The following is a 16,188-nucleotide window of genomic DNA, read 5'->3' as shown; positions in this document are numbered from 1 at the left end:
CCTCTCTCCCCATGTCCCTCTATCCCACCTCCCCCACATCTACATCTCGCTTCCTCCCCGTTTTTCCTCTCTCCACCCCCCCTTCCTCCTGATCTCCCCAACTCCCTTCCTCCCCATCTCCCTCCCCCCATCTCCCTCCCCCCATCTCCCTCCCCCATCTCCCTCCCCCATCTCCCTCTCCCCCATCTCCCCCTCCCATCTCCCTCCCCCACCATCTCCCTCCCTCCCCATCTCCCTGCCCCCCCATCTCCCTCCCCTCCATCTCCCTCCCCCCATCTCCCCTCCCCCATCTCCCCCTCCCCATCTCCCTCGCCCCCATCTCCCTCCCCCCCATCTCCCTCCCCCCATCCCCCCCCCCATCTCCCTCCCCCCATCTCCCTCCCCCCATCTCCCTCCCCCATCTCCCTCCCCCCCCATCTCCCTCTCCCCCCATCTCCCCCTCCCATCTCCCTCCCCCCATCTCCCTCCCTCCCCATCTCCCTGCCCCCCATCTCCCTCCCCTCCATCTCCCTCCCCCCATCTCCCCCTCCCCCATTTTCCCCTCCCCATCTCCCTCGCCCCCATCTCCATCCCCCCCATCTCCCTCTCCCCCATCTCCCCCTCCCATCTCCCTCCCCCCATCTCCCTCCCTCCCCATCTCCCTGCCCCCCCATCTCCCTCCCCTCCATCTCCCTCCCCCCATCTCCCCCTCCCCCATCTCCCCCTCCCCATCTCCCTCGCCCCCATCTCCCTCCCCCCCATCTCCCTCCCCCCATCCCCCCCCCCATCTCCCTCCCCCCCATCTCCCTCCCCCCATCTCCCCCCCATCTCCCTCTCCCCCATCTCCCCCTCCCATCTCCCTCCCCCCATCTCCCTCCCTCCCCATCTCCCTGCCCCCCCATCTCCCTCCCCTCCATCTCCCTCCCCCCATCTCCCCCTCCCCCATCTCCCCCTCCCCATCTCCCCCTCCCCATCTCCCTCGCCCCCATCTCCCTCCCCCCCATCTCCCTCCCCCCATCCCCCCCCCCATCTCCCTCTTCCCCATCTCCCTCCCCCCATCTCCCCTCCCCCCCCATCTCCCTCTCTCCCCATGTCCCTCTATCCCACCTCCCCCACATCTCGCTTCCTCCCCGTTTTCCTCTCTCCACCCCCCTTCCTCCTTATCTCCCCAACTCCCTTCCTCCCCATCTCCCTCCCCCCATCTCCCTCCCCCCCATCTCCCTCCCCCCATCTCCCTCCCCCCAACTCCCTTCATCCCCATCTCCCCTTCCTGCAGGCCGCTGCGGATCCCACCTCTCGGCTCTGTTTAATGGAACAGAATTAGGGCATTCGCGTCGTACGCAGGGCCACACACACTGAAAATTTAATATGACCCACGAGTGCTGGTGGTGCCGACGCAGTGTTTTATGATCATTTATTAACACAAAGTCTGTACAAAACAACCTCCTCCTTGGCTGGGGTCCACGCGTGCACTCGCGCCCACGGGATGAAGCGTGTGGCTCCGAAGCAGGACCGCCCACAGGGCTCCTTGCAGGCCCCTTGTGTGGGGGGGGGGTCCACGTTTTGTGTGTGAGGGACTGGGAAAATCGCCCCCCACTCCCACTACCCCCCCCTCACCCCCCCACCTGTGGGCGGCCCTGCTTCCGAACGCCGTTTGCCATCCACGCACATCGCTCAACCCCCCCCCCCCCGCGGCCCCGCTCCCACCGGCGCACAGGGAAGTCATCACACCCCGACTGGCACACGGACGACATTCACTCCATCACGCTAACCAGAACCATGGACACGTGGACACACTCACAGCACAATGACGGATCCTCTTGTGTGTGAAAGCCTTGAACGGACTGTTAGCGAATGTTTATTCTGCGGCCGTCTGGAACGCTCTTCCTTCCGATATTAGGAAGCCACTGGAAGCGATGTTCTCTAACATCAAGATTGAAAACTCGTTTCTTTAGCACTGATTTTGGTGTCTAGTTCGTTGTCCTTCCCCCGCACCTCCGATGAGCACGGTTGGCTTTGTGCGGTGCGAAAGAAATTCAACATACAGTACGTACAATGTCCGCACGGCACACAAGGGGGTGGGTGGCCAGGACCACGCCTGGCCACCTTCGTCTCCCAAGTAGCGACGTTCACACTTTATATCAGGTCGTCATTTGAGGCTGAGTCGACCTAGGGGAGGCCCAAAACCGGTTTGGATAATCGCCACTGGTGTTGGCCGTTAGCGGACATCGAACGCGGGTCGTCGGGTTCGCTCCCCACCCCATGAACACACACCCACCCACACACACGCACCCACCAACGCACACATTGCCATGCGCACACACTCACGTGCGCGCCGAGAAGCAACACGCAACCTACACGTTCGACACGCACACGGACGCGCGGTCCTCTAATCGTGTTTTCGGGTTGTGCCGCGTGTTTTGGGTCGGCACCAATGTCCGACGTTCCGGGCCGACGTACGTCTCGAGAACCGAGCCAATCGGCAACGTGAGCAGCAGCAGCCAGCAGGGCTGTATAATCCGAGGGGAAAACGCGAGCGACTCAAATCAGCTCGAGAAGACGCCCCCAGCAACGTGGCGCGAAACGTCGGACATCGTGCCGAACAACACGCGCTAACAAGCTGGAAACACGTGGGAGACAGCGGTACAGCGGCACCGACCGTGACAACACAAGCAGTAGTATTGGACATGCACACGTCCATATTGGCAGATGGATACCCAACAGCGAGATACAAAGTTCACAGGGCAGCGCGCTAACCGATACACCACCGCTCCCCCACCGCTCCCCCCCACACACACACAGACCCCCACATAGCCTTTAATAGACTGTTGGGGCAGGTGCTGTGAGTGAGCACATATTAAGAAGACCGGCACGGCACACGAGGTGGAGGGTGGGTGGCCAACAACCGTACTCGGCCGCCTTTGTCTCCCCAGTGCTTATGTTTATAACGCATCTGGTACTCATTTAAGGCTGAGTCGACCGAGGCGAAGAACAATACCGGATCAAATATTCGCTGTCAATTATGGGTCGTGAGTGTGAATATAACTCCGGTCACTGGCTTCGTAGTGCAGTGCGCTAATCACTGGGCCACCACTCCCCAACACGTGAACACACACGTGCTCACACACGTGCTAAGCGATGCTAACGATGTTTGCACAAATGTGTACAAATTCTGTAAACGATTTCGAGTGGCCGGGTATTTCTCGGGCCACTCCGTACAACACGAGGACACGATTACAAGATTGATTTATATTACGTGTATATAATGCGTCTATTCTATATCCTCTATAGAACGTCCCAATCGCCGTCTCAGGACGAAGTACAAAAACTGTGTAAACACGGCCACTCCGCTCATGACAAGATACGCGCGTGAATACTCGCGGACGGTAGTCGCTGGGACGAGGGGGTCTGAGATGACAGCGAGGTATGACCCCAAGGGGCCGTCACGCGATTTTGGACGATTTTTGACCCCCCCCCCCTTCGTTACACGGCGTCACAAAAAGTCAAACCCCTCTCAAATATGACGTCACAAAGCTATGCCCCCCCCCCCACAAAAAGGCATAAAACATGCTTCAAATCGCTTTAAACTATTGTCATTGAAGTGCGTATTTAATGTGGCGCTGCACTCTGATGTTGTAGGAGAAAACATTTATTACAAAGTCTACTTAATTAAGTAGAACGTGTTGTCTATATTTATTTAAAGTTGCGCATTTTGATGTGACGTCCCATTTCTCAACCCCCCCCCTCGTCACACATCGTCACAAATGTCTGACTCCCCCCCCCCTAAGTGCGTGACGTCATTTATGGACGACCCCCAACACAAATGTAGTGACATCTCGGGATGTCACTGTGTAGTAGTGGCCCTAGAGGGGTCCGGTGAGCGCTGAGGGACAGCGCTGGGTGTTTACCACGTTTGGCGTGCAGTGCCGGCCGTAGGAAAGGGGTTACTAAAGGCCATGACACTCTGGTTGACACGTGACTGGTTAAGTCTACAAAGGGGCCCCGAGTGGGGGCTAGGGGTGGTCACGTGGTCGGGGTCCAGATCCTGCTCGAGGATTCTGGAAGGTGGGCGTGGCCAAGGGCGGAGCCGGCCACGCCGCAGAGGATATAAGCCGGGTCCCCCAGAGGGGCCGGCGTTGTTGTTCATCCTGAAGAAACCTTCGTCTACGTCATACGTTCTCTGAGTCTCCAACACGTGGACCTGGACCCGAGCTGTGGGTCCCAGTCTGTAGTAGCAGTTACGTTGTAATTAGTGTAGTTAGCCTGGTGGTCACCGCCATAGGTTGTTATTCTGTTAAGGGGGAGTTACCCCATGTGTTGATGTTAAATAAATGTGTTGCCTCCAAGTGTACGGCTGCGACTCAGTTGAACTCACTACACAAAGACAATGGTCCCCCCGTATAGCCTCTAACAAGCTGTTAGTGAGCACCTATGAAGGCCGGCACAGCACACGATGGGGTGGGTGTCCAACACGACGCCCGGCCGCCTTTATCTCCCCAGTGGCGATGTTTACACACGGCACCAGGTACTCGTTTGAGGCTGAGTCGACTTAGGGGAGGCCCAGGACCGGTTCAGATAATAGTCACCGGTGTTGGCCGTGAGCGGGAATCGAACTCGGGTCGCCGTGTTCGTCGCGCAGCGTAGCGCTAACCGCTGCACGACCGCTCCCCACTAATACACGCACAGACACATCCTCGTGCATCCTCCCCTCACCAATTAAATACAGAGACGGCAGCGCGTCTCTCCTGCCGGACGGGGCAGTGTCGGGGCCACGCCTGGGCATCGGGGAATCGAACTGGACGCAAGCGCGCTGCACCTGAAGCCGTGCTCTCGACGGCAACGTGACATCGAATGGTGCCGTGGTGTTGGGGTGGGGCCTGGGTGCTGGGTTGTGCCGTGCGTGGGTGAGGCGAGACGTTTGGGAGCAGGTTGGCAGAGCTTGGCAGAGGTCACCGCCACGGCTGCGTGCGTGGCTTTGTAATAAACGCACCGCAAGTGGTGGAGATGACGGGGCATTGAAAAGGCTGTCCCACAAAGAAACGAAGTGGTGCAGTGCTGCGACGGATTTGTGGAGAGGGGAGGTCCGGGTACGGCCTCGGGGGTGGGGGATAAACGTGGCAGCCCAGGGAGAAAAGCCGTGACGGGGCGGGCGGGAAATGTATGAAGGGTGTCAAGATAATGCAATTGGGGGAGCGGGAGAGGGGAGGGAAATAAAAACAGAGGGAAATAGAGATAGATATAGGGAGGGGCCAAATATAGACAGAAAAAAATAGACTGCAAGAAACAAACGCAGATAAATATGGTCACGGAGACAAAGAGAGATGAACACATAGGGGGGATGTAGAAAAAAAAACGAATTTAAACACAAAGAGACGCAAGAGGAAGGAAAAATACAAAGGTACAGCTGTAGGAACCCATCAAAAAAGCATTGAGAGACACAGAGAAAACTGACAGAGAAATATAGAACTTTGAGAGACAGACAGAGAAACAGACTGACTGATGGAAAACAAATTGCAGGCTCAAGAGATACACGGAGATGCCGAGAGTGCACAACGCAGAGAGCGAGGGAGGCGCACAATCTCAGCGAGAAGGGCACCATGACGCTTTGCTCACCCATGTGCCGTAAACCTTCCAAACGGCCGGCGAGACACGCACTTTGAAATCGCTCCTCACACTCAATTGCGTGACGGCGCACGCACGCAGGAGCCATTCTCCCCGTGGCCCCGCGGAGTCACTCGGGAGTTCAGCTGATATCTCCACCTCTACCTGGCAAGCCACGGGAAAGCCTCGGGGATTGCGGGGCCCTCCCTCGAAGGCACTCTGGCACGGCTGAACGACGCGGGCCGGCACTGACCCGGCCACGCGCGGCGGCTCCACTTTGGCACCGGCGGGATGCGGAAATTCGGCTCGGGATTTGCGCAACGGGGGGTGGGGGGGGGGGAAACGGGTCGGGTTTGGCGCCGCAGGTCGGCAGGTTTTTGAAAGAGACGAAATTAAAAAACATCAAAAAGGGACCGTGGAAATGTGTTATTTGAATAGAGGCAGCGTGTTCGATTTCCTATATACCGGATTAGTGCTGTTCTTACGATCACGACTTTTCAAATGCTTTCTGACCGGGGCTGGAAACGTGCACGCGTTAGCTCTGTCCGTCCGTCCGTTCGTCTGTACATCACAGGGGGTGGGCATGATAACGCTTAGGAAGTCGATCCGAATCTATTGCTGCTAGGAAGCTTAAGCCTGGCCCTGCAACGGCCACATTGGTCAAAGCGTTATTATCTAGATCTTGGAGACGCAAACCAGAGCAAAGACGACTATTTGCAAGCATGCAAACGCATTTTTCCATGAAAACCGCCCGTCAGCTTGCCTACTGCTCATTAAATACTTGCAAAGACAAGCGTGCGTTGAAATCCACTCTTGTGCAACGCATTCTTTCCCAACTTGTTCTGAATCCGCTAACAATGTGTGAAGAAAATATTTGAGTTTTTTGCTTTAATTTAAAAGTGAGCGATGACCACATACCCACATACTGACAGTGCCCAGGATCGAGGCCTTTCCAAGTCGATGGTCGCTCCGGTACTAATCTATGGTCCAGAATCCCGTATGACGACAAGGGAGCTCGATGAGAGAACGATCTGAGTGTGCGAGATGGATTGCTTGGGCGGGATTCCAGGAGGAGTATCGGGACTGCACAGACTGGAAAGTGATGACATGAGAACAGAGTTGGAGGCAATAACAACCCGATTACAGAGAATCAAGGCTCGAAGATGACAGCCTCGTGCTGCTACGAGGCTGACTACTCCCCCATCACGTACTCGGCGGTACGATACAGACGTTGAAGCAAACGGGGAGTATGGGGAGACAAAAGCACATTGTCTCGCTAATGAGCTGACGTATGAGACAGCCGGTGTCGATGATGAAAAGCAAAGCGAGATTTCACGAATAAGTGCCAATTGTGGGGAAGAGCCACAGCGGCGCTTGCAGGCGTTTCGACGAGCACCGCAGAGGGCACGGTGGGGGATGGAGGAGGGGGGGGGGCGCCGTTACAAATCCCAGGGGGGGAGGAGGGGGGGGAGCGACGAAGCGGCTCGCGGCAACGCGTCTGGGCTCGCCGCACCGACGAGACCGCCACGTGGGGACACGAGAGGCGCGCGCGTGCGGTCCCCGTGGAGCGTGACTCATCCCACGTGGGTCAGCAGGGGTGAGGGCGCGGGTGGGGGGGCCACGATTCCAGCCCGACCCACGTACACGATGCAAAGGCTTTGCTGTCATGGAGACTAGGTGCCGCGGTGGCGAGATGTTAACTACCTCGCCTGGTATACAGGAGGTTGTGGGTTCGATCCCGACCCTGGAGTTTGCGGTGTCTCTCTCTCCCCGTGGTCGCGTGGATTTTTCTCCGGGTCCTCCGGTTTTTTCCCTCCACATTTAGAATCAACACGCGTTTAGAGTGTTTGGCTGCCGCTATAAATTCCCACGTCATGAGCCACTTCGTTGAGCTATCGCTTGTGGCCGGGTCGCTTCTAAAACAGAGCTACACTGCTCAGTGGACCATACCTGGTAAAATAAAATAAAAATAGTTTTTTTTACAAAAGTTTAGTTTATTATGGGTGTCAAATAAATAAACAGCTAGACGGGAGTCCGCCTTTCTTTCCGTATAAAAACAAACTTCCAAGCGCTTTGGCCTACGGGCAGTGTCGGCGGAGTTTGGGGCGGATATTATTTATTTATTTTGAAACTTTATTACAAACTACTAAAAATAAATTAATAAAGCTGTTCGGTTTGGGGGGGGGTGCTGCCCCCCCCCGTGCCCCCCTCCTCTCCACCAAACTGCGCACATGAGCGTAGCCATCAAGTCCGCAGGCAGTGCAACTGCACTGAGGCCCACAGCGTGAAACGGCCCAGGCACCGGGCTACAAATAGTTGGGGGTGGGAATGAACAGGGGGCCCCGTTCTATTCCTTGCGCCAGGACCCATGGCAACCAACGACACGACGCCACTGCTTAGAAGCCTTCCAAGGCCAGTGTTTTAATGGCGGTGTTATTTTCTGAGCAGGTCTCGACTCCTCGACGAAGCTGCCCTGGTAGTAGGTTTTACCCTTTTAAACTGGTACAAAACTGACACCTTTATTCAAGGCATCATGTTTGCAATAAAGGTGTCAGTTTTGTACCAGTTTAAAGGGGTAAAAACCTACTACTATATTTTGCCACTGGTAAAAGAGATCTCATAGTGTAGAAGCTGCCCTGGTTAAACAGAACGCAGCTGTGAGTCGTCGGTGTGGAAGGCTGATTTGCTGGCGGAGGGGTGATTCCTCCAGGGTGCTCCGTCAGCGTGCTCCGTTATAGCACAAGCCAGTCCACCGATTGTTATATCGTCAACATACTTAACGTTTTTTTTTACGATCACTAAAAATACATGTCTACAACCGTTATTTATAATTCCACAACATTACGATCGCGATGATTGCTTCCTCTGTGACCGACGTGACAACACATGTCGTGGAATCGCTCTGCACAGGAAACAGATCATCCGTGAAAACGAGCTTCATAGCTCATCGGATTCCTCCAGTGTAAATAAATATTCTGATCCTGAAATATATTACCCCGTCGTACGAGAGCTGCGCGAGCCGCGGGGGCCGTCGCCGTTGAGATGAAGCGATGAGGGCGGCTCGTGCGCGCGAGCGAGCGAGATGGATCGTGGCATCGCTGGACCGTGTGAGAAGGCACCAGCGAGGTTTAGGTGGATGGGGGCGGCAGGGGCTGGCGGGGGGAGGCCTTCACCCGGCAGCGGATACAACACGGCTGATGAATAAGAGACGGTGACGGTTATAACGACCAGCGATGCCCCCGGGCGTGCGGTGCCACGCCGGCTATGCGTTTGCCCCCAACGAGCCATCGACCTGACCGCCGGGGCCCCCCGGCCCCCCCTGGCCCCCCGCTGCCGTGTAAGGGGGGGGCGCGGGGCGCGGTGGGACCCGGCGGGACCTCATGAAGGAGAGGAACTGCTCCGGCACCTCGGCCAGGACGTCCCGCGCCAGGCGCTCCATGCTCAGCACCTGGCTGCCTCCCCGGTCCACGTAGTCCCGGAATGGAACAAACTGAGGGAGGGGGGTGGGAGGGGGACGCAGGGATGGGGGGCGAGGAGGGACAGGGGGGAGGGGGAAGGAGGGGGTTAGGAAGTGAGGGAGGGTAGTGGGGTCCAAGTCCCAGTCGGAGTTGTCAAGCCCATCATTGCTCACTGCTCGGTCGATAGAATCAGTACCACTTTGTGGGGAAGTGAACAGAGGTTATGCTATGGATCATCTCGCCCCCGCTACAGGAATGTGTAATTTCCACTGATGGCTCCGGTCTAGAAACGTAATAGGAGCACCATCTCTCCGCTCATTTGAGCGGGACATCGCTTTACAGCGCAGACGAATCCAATGTTGTGCCATACTCTCTATGCGTCCACCTTCATCAAACCCACACTGCTCAGCGTGGCGAAGTTTGGTCAAACAACTCCCATGACCCGCACGGTGTGGAACGGTACTCATCCAGCAGTTGATTCACAAAGGGGATGTATGTACGTGTAACTGTTTCTCTATTTTGCACTGCAATTGTTGTTTGTAATGTTTGTTGTTGTAACTTGCTGACCCGCACCTACAAGTAAACTATTTTATTAACCAGGTAAGGCTCACTGAGCTACATAGATCTTTTTCGGAAACAACTTGGCCACAAATTATAGCTCAGCGAGGTGGCTTATTAGGTGGACATTTATTTAATCTCAACGCGTGTTTCTACATGTGAAGGGAAAAACTGGAGGATTTGGAGAACAATCCAAGCGACCACGGGAAGAACATGCAAACTCCTAATATACCGACATCATCAGGGTCGGAATTTAACCCACGACCTCCTCCAAACCAGGCGAGGGAGATGACATCTCGTCGCCACCTTGGCGCCCCTACTGGACACATGTGAAAAAGAGCTTCATAGCTCATCGGATTCACCCAGTCGAAACGCAGATTCTGATTCTTATTGTGTATGGATCATATGGGGCCATCCATAAATGACGCCACGCAATTTTGGACGATTTTTGACCCCCCCCCCCTTCGTCACACGGCGTCACAAAAAGTCAGACCCCCTCTCAAATATGACGTCACAAAGCTCTGCTCCCCTCACGTAAAAATATGCTTCAAATCGCTTTAAACTATTGTCATTGTAGTGCATATTTAATGTGGCGCTGCACTCTGATGTAGGATAAAACATTTATTAAAAAGTCTATTTAATTAAGTAGAACGTGTTGTCTATATTTATTTAAAGTTGCGCATTTTGATGTGACGTCACATTTCTCAAATCCCCCCCCCCCTCGTCACACATCGTCACAAATGTCTGACCCCCCCCCTAGGTGAGTGACGTCATTTATGGACGGCCCCTATCCAGCAAAGCGAGGTAGGAACTGGAAGCTCCACCCCGGGCATGGCAAATCCGCTCAGACCTCTGCCATGATCTGAGCCTTGTAGTGCAAGAGGGAGCGAGAGGGAGCGAGAGGGAGCGAGAGGGAACGAGAGGGAGCGAGAGGGAACGAGAGGGAGCGAGAGGGAACGAGAGGGAGCAAGAGGGAGCGAGAGGGAGCGAGAGGGAACGAGAGGGAGCGAGAGGGAACGAGAGGGAGCGAGAGGGAGCGAGAGGGAGCGAGCGTTACCTGGACAATATCCCTCTCAGCCTCCTGGCCCCGTGACGACACTCGCACCTGGTCTCCATCCAGCTCTTCCATAGCTGCCAGATGCACACACAAAGATTTAGATCTCTCCACCGCTGCCCCCCCCACATAGCTTACATAGATTGTTGGGGCAAGTCAGTCAGTCAAATTCAGGTAAGGCCCATTGAGCTAAGATGCACTCTTTTCAGTGGCGTCCGGGCCAAAGCGACTGGCACGTTGCATGGGTAGTCCTAATTAGCGAGCGCCTATTAATGACAGAATGGTGCCCAGGAAGATGGTGTGGCCTGAACCGCGTTCGGCCATCTTCATCTCCCCAGAGCGAATGTTTACGCACCGCAACCATGTACTCATTTAAGTACATGATTGACTTAAAGGAGGCCCAGGACCTGCTCTGTTATAACCCGCCACTGATGTCACGTGATTTTTTTTGTTTTATCCGCATTCTTTCCCACATGTCCCACTACATTACGTGGAAGCCTGCGCTATACTTGTAATTCTCAGAGCTGAACTGGTATTTAGCCAAATGAAGTTAAAATTCTAATTGAATGTGATGGGTTTGTTAGTGTAGTCATTGGTGACCGGGCTGTAAACATCAACTGGCTACACTCGAGACCACAGCTTCGATGTCAGGATCTCGGCAGTGCCAACTCAGCACTCTCGACTCCTGAGCCACCCGGCCACCTCGACAAAAACTTTGCTTTAATAACAAGTACAACGATATAACTTTTAAGAATTATCTCCTTCATTAAGCGTCAATCAAACTCGCGCAAGACAGCCCAGGACACTCAGCCTAGGCTTAGCTGCAAGATAAAAGCCAGCGACGTCACAACGGGGGAGGCGTGGAGGGGGTGGGTCCTGCCTGTGGAGCCGAGTCGTTGGAACCGACTCAAGCTGGTGGCTCAACCCATTCGTGAGGCGGCGCCGGCCACCTTGGCGCGACGGCCAAAAGGGTCGAGGAGCGTCGGCTCTCATCTCATCTCAAGAGCTCCCTGGTGTTCTGGGGTCGTGTTGTCTGCTCAGGCGGGCATTTCATGGAAAAGTCGGCGCTCTCACCGTCGAACTCTGCCGGTCCCACCCCGACGATGATGATGGACATGGGCAGACTCGCCGCCTGCGAACGCGGAAAAACGAGGGCGGCACACAGCGAGGGACGGATTCAGCGATCGTGGCGCCCGCGCGGCATCGTTTAGGCGCGGGGGGCAAATTTATTTAGGGCCGGGTGCGCGCCGCCCCCCCTGGCCGCACGTGCGTCGGTGTTTGCGGCACGTTCACTCACGTGCACGATGGCCTCCTTGGTCTGCGCCATGTCCGAGATGACGCCATCCGTGATGATGAGCAGCACAAAGTACTGGGAGCCGTCCGACACCGACGCGGCATACCTGCAGGGCGGCACGCACGTGGCACGTGTGCATGGCACGGGTACCGAGATTAGAGGGAGCTGGACATGACAGTGACGTGTAAAAACAGGGGGGGGGTCACGGAGGGGCTCACCATGGGGATAAAGAACAATGGGTCACCAGGGCAGCAAGAACCGCATCTCAGGAAGCTGTCCCGAACCGGTGGGCATGTTAATTTTGATAGAGAAGGGTGCAATAGGCGGAGGAAAAAGGAAGGCCCAGGTTTAGACTTCAGGAGGCGTAGAGGGAGTCAATGCCACGGATGGATTGGGGGGAGTTCCAGAAATTGAGGGCAGTAGAGGAGGATGAGTGACGTCGTACCGAGCGACGGCTGACTGAGGGATTCAACAGAATGCCTCGGTTGCTGGAGCAGAGAGTACGTGGAGGTGAATCAACCCATACACTCACACACGCACAGGCAGACTAATAGACAGGCACAGAGACCCATAAACCTTCTGCACCTGTTCAAGTACAAACTCGTGACCTTCCTCTTTACAATGTAACTGGCATTGGCCCAAAATCCCAGTGCTGAAATATAACCTGCAAATTACTGAATTGGGATTACACAGCAGCAACATTGCCCCCTACTGTGAAAACATATCAGGACCCTCCTGAAAAAAGCACCGTTGCGGCTCAGCGAGGCTCTTCTGGGTGAACGGGCGGAATGATAATAACAATCGTAATCCCCGGCACGGACCTGGCGACGTGCGTGATGACGGGCGCGAAGTTGGTGGGGCCGTAAAGCTGCACGGAGCGCAAACTCTGGTAGTAGGCCTCCAGCACCCCCTCGATCCCGCTGCAGTACGGGTTTTGCGGATTTCCGTTCTGTACGCGACGCACACGTGGAGGGGGAGAGACGTTCACACACACATCGCACGAGCCGGTTTCGTCGCTCCATCTCCTCGGCGGACGACACACTTCTGAGGTTCGTTCCCTGTGTTTTGGTTGCCAACCCTTCGCTGGACTTGACCACTAGGCCAACATCCTTTTCAAGACAAGATAAAAAAAATGTGTTTATAGCGAAAGCAATTGATGCTACCCCTACCACATCCCACCCCCTCCTCCTCCTCTTCACTTCCAAGACGTTCTACCCCCTATGCCAGATCCCGCAGCTGCTGCACAGGATACACGTAGCGACCTCTAAGATCTGCCCTGACAGTCTCTGCCACCATTTGGCCTGATGTTTTCTCTTCCCCCTCATCGGCGGTCTCGTGGAGACCACTCCAATGTCTGTCCCGGCAATCGGCCCTCCCCTATCCCGCACAAGTGTCCCACCAAACATGACCATCTTTGCTGAACCCCATCTATAGTGCTTGGCTACCATGAGCGCTTTCCACTCTCATGCAGTGCTTATATAGTCATATATAAATACACCTTTAACTCTGTAAAATGAATGGTGATAATAATAACTCATTTGTTTATCCAGGACAGCCACGCTGAGTCCTATGACTCTCTTTCAGGAGAGCCCTGCCGCCACATTGGGATTTATTTCAAGATGTTTTCAGCCAATTAATGATGCACTGTGCTTATTATACACGTGGGAGGAAAACGGAGTACCCGGAGAAAACTCACAAACACGAGGGAGCAACACTCTGTTCCCATACAGATGACAACAGGTGGCGATTGGTCCGCTTGCTCTGCCGCCTTCTCTTGGCATGCCAGAGTATTGCACCTCCGTGGCACCCACGGGAAGAGAGTTTCGCAACATCTGTGTGCGGTGATCCACTATCCAGCGCTGGATCGCAGTACGTATGTTGAACTTCGCTTGCGCCGTACGTAGCCAACCGTGCTAATCGCAGGTGCAAAAGTCGTAAGCAATCGACTGTTTCACGAACGTGATTCGCCGTGTGTTGTCGTGAGCATAAACAGTCGACCCTAATTCCGTGTCATGGTCCGCACCAACGCAAACTCGTGGGACACGTGTCCATCTGGCGGCAGCTTGGCCCCGAATCCGAGCGCGGGAAACATCTTGTCGGAGTCGTAGTCCTGCACGATCTCCCCGACGGCCTTGAGCGCGAGGGCGTAGGCGTTGAGCTGGTACGGGGATAGGTAGTGCAGGGACGTGGGCTGGGACGGGCTGCCTGCACGCACACGAACATACCCCCCCCGCCCACACACAGATCACCTCACAAAGCACACATTTTTCCTGGCTGAGGGCCAAAGAGGACTTTAAGGAGCCCCCAGCACGCACAGCGGAACGTCGGGCATCGAATGCATGTAACAATCCGAAAACACCACCTTCTGTCATCGCGAGAAGCCCTCGCAGTGACAGAAGTGACTGGGCACGGAGATAAACATTTGTGCTGTTGCCAGGCCGAAAATGGTTTTCCCTCTCTAGTACCCAATTAGAGCAGAGTAAGATGCTTGGCAGCGATGGATAAAGTATTCAGGCCATTGAGAAGTAGCAGGCCTCATGTGGCCACTGGCCGTGTGGAATTAGGTAGTGGGCCAGATACAGCCACAACTTTACACAATCCCCACCCCTGGCTATGCAGGCTGCTATTTACACACAGTATCAGGTACTCATTTAAGGCTGAGTCGACATAGGGGAGACAGCCCAGAACCGGTTAAGATATTTATCGCGGGTGTTGGCCGCGAGCGGGAATCGAACTCGGGCCGCCAAGGTTCATAGCAGAGTGCGCTAACCGCCGCACCACCGCTCCACTCCTGCACCATTTGCCTCCATCGTGACTATAATTTACACTTGCGGGGTTAGCACCTCCACTTTACGGCACCATTCTCCACGCCCAGCGAAATTATATATTCTGCATTTTCACGTAAAAAAACAGCTCTCCAAAGTGCACAGGCACAGCAACGGAACGACGCTCATTTCAACCATTATTTTTTTTCATCACAACCATTTCAACTTTTAATAGAAGCGGTGGAGCAGCGCACGGGCGTACGAGTAATCGGCGCATTGAGAGAAAATGTACGCGCCGCGTAAATTAGCCGGAGGACGGGCGGGAAACGGCGGGGAACGATGGAGATGGTCGGGGAATGGTGGGGGAACGATGGGAACGGTGGGGATGAGCGGGTACGAGCGGAAAACGGCGAGTAACGTCGGTGCGCAGGAGTAATTACCATTGGAGGCGGTGAAATCAATCGCCACAGTGAAGTTAATTTGGGTCCTGCGAGCAGAGACAAAACAAGAAAAAAAAACACGAGGATTCAGTGGGGGGGGGGGGGGGGAGCAGATTTCAAAGCCGTCGTCAAGAGCGCAATGCGCACACATCGGCGGATCCCAGCCCCCCTCCCCTGCCACCCGGGCGCGCGCGTTCCATCGGCGAGGGTGAGTGATGCGTTCCGGCTTGCTTTCAAAAAGAGCGGCGGCGGCTTCCGCTCAAGAGGATCTCGACGTCGTCGTCCGCCGAGGAGATATGGGAGCAATGACATCGGTTTTGGGTCTTCATCTAGCAGTGGATTCATCATGGCCGATGATGATGAATCACGTTAAAAAAAGGTAAAGGTGCAGCCCTGCAATTGCTCGCTCATGCCACTGCCAGCGGAAGGGCCTCCACTAGAAAGGGATCTTTATAGAGAGCCCTTCTCTCGAGGGCGTTTGGCCTACTCTTCCACACTGACCATACGTGTTTGAAGAGGTGAAAGTACTCACACTCGAGCCCACCACACGCCGACCTGCCGATCACAGACTTCACTGTGCTGTGACCCATCTCTGCTGCTGGGTGGACACAGTTCAGCAAAGTAACACCGCTGCACCCCTGGCAGCTTCCCTATCGTGGTTGGACCTGTACCTTGGCTGGGTCAGGTCAGACAGCCTCCCGTAGGGTATCATAGCCGGAGGACCTGGAGCGTAGCCGGGGTAGGCACGCTACGTAGGCGGCGTATGATAGGCTGTGTGGAAGAGATACGTGAGATAGGCTGTACGAGTAATTAGTGTGCAGCAGTTAGTGTGGTGTGTGTAATAAATACGTGGCCTCTACAAGTGTCTCCGGAACTCACTGGATTTGCCCGGGTGCGATGGTTACCGTGCTGAACTTACAATCCAGAGGTCGGCGTGCGCGTGCGTGCCGGGAGCGGTCGTGTCGCGGAGAGCGCGCTGCGCCACAAACCCGAGTTTTATTCCCGTGCACGGCTAACACCAGCGACAATGATCTGAACC

The 16,188-nt window shown here is 55.3% G+C and overlaps 1 protein-coding gene across 2 annotated transcripts in view; it reads right to left on the bottom strand.

The window, feature by feature from the left end:
* Positions 1–1,376: 1,376 nt before the first annotated feature.
* The window catches only part of LOC144944379 (copine-8-like), an 86,983-nt gene continuing 72,171 nt past the window's right edge, over positions 1,377–16,188 (bottom strand). For both annotated transcript variants that reach the window (XM_078872492.1, XM_078872493.1), the window contains exons 14-20: positions 15,150–15,196; positions 13,968–14,149; positions 12,766–12,893; positions 11,948–12,050; positions 11,725–11,782; positions 10,654–10,727; positions 1,377–9,070 (exon numbers count right to left, since the gene is read on the bottom strand). In XM_078872492.1, coding sequence (XP_078728618.1) covers positions 8,843–9,070; positions 10,654–10,727; positions 11,725–11,782; positions 11,948–12,050; positions 12,766–12,893; positions 13,968–14,149; positions 15,150–15,196 — 820 coding nt within the window. In that variant the 3' untranslated portion in view covers positions 1,377–8,842. The remainder of the gene's footprint in view (positions 9,071–10,653; positions 10,728–11,724; positions 11,783–11,947; positions 12,051–12,765; positions 12,894–13,967; positions 14,150–15,149; positions 15,197–16,188) is intronic.

This window comes from Lampetra fluviatilis, chromosome 34 (genome assembly GCF_964198595.1).
Source record: "Lampetra fluviatilis chromosome 34, kcLamFluv1.1, whole genome shotgun sequence".
Lineage (NCBI taxonomy): Eukaryota > Metazoa > Chordata > Hyperoartia > Petromyzontiformes > Petromyzontidae > Lampetra > Lampetra fluviatilis.
The sequence above is the reverse complement of the archived record's forward strand: the minus strand, read 5'-3'. Positions and strand labels throughout refer to the sequence as shown.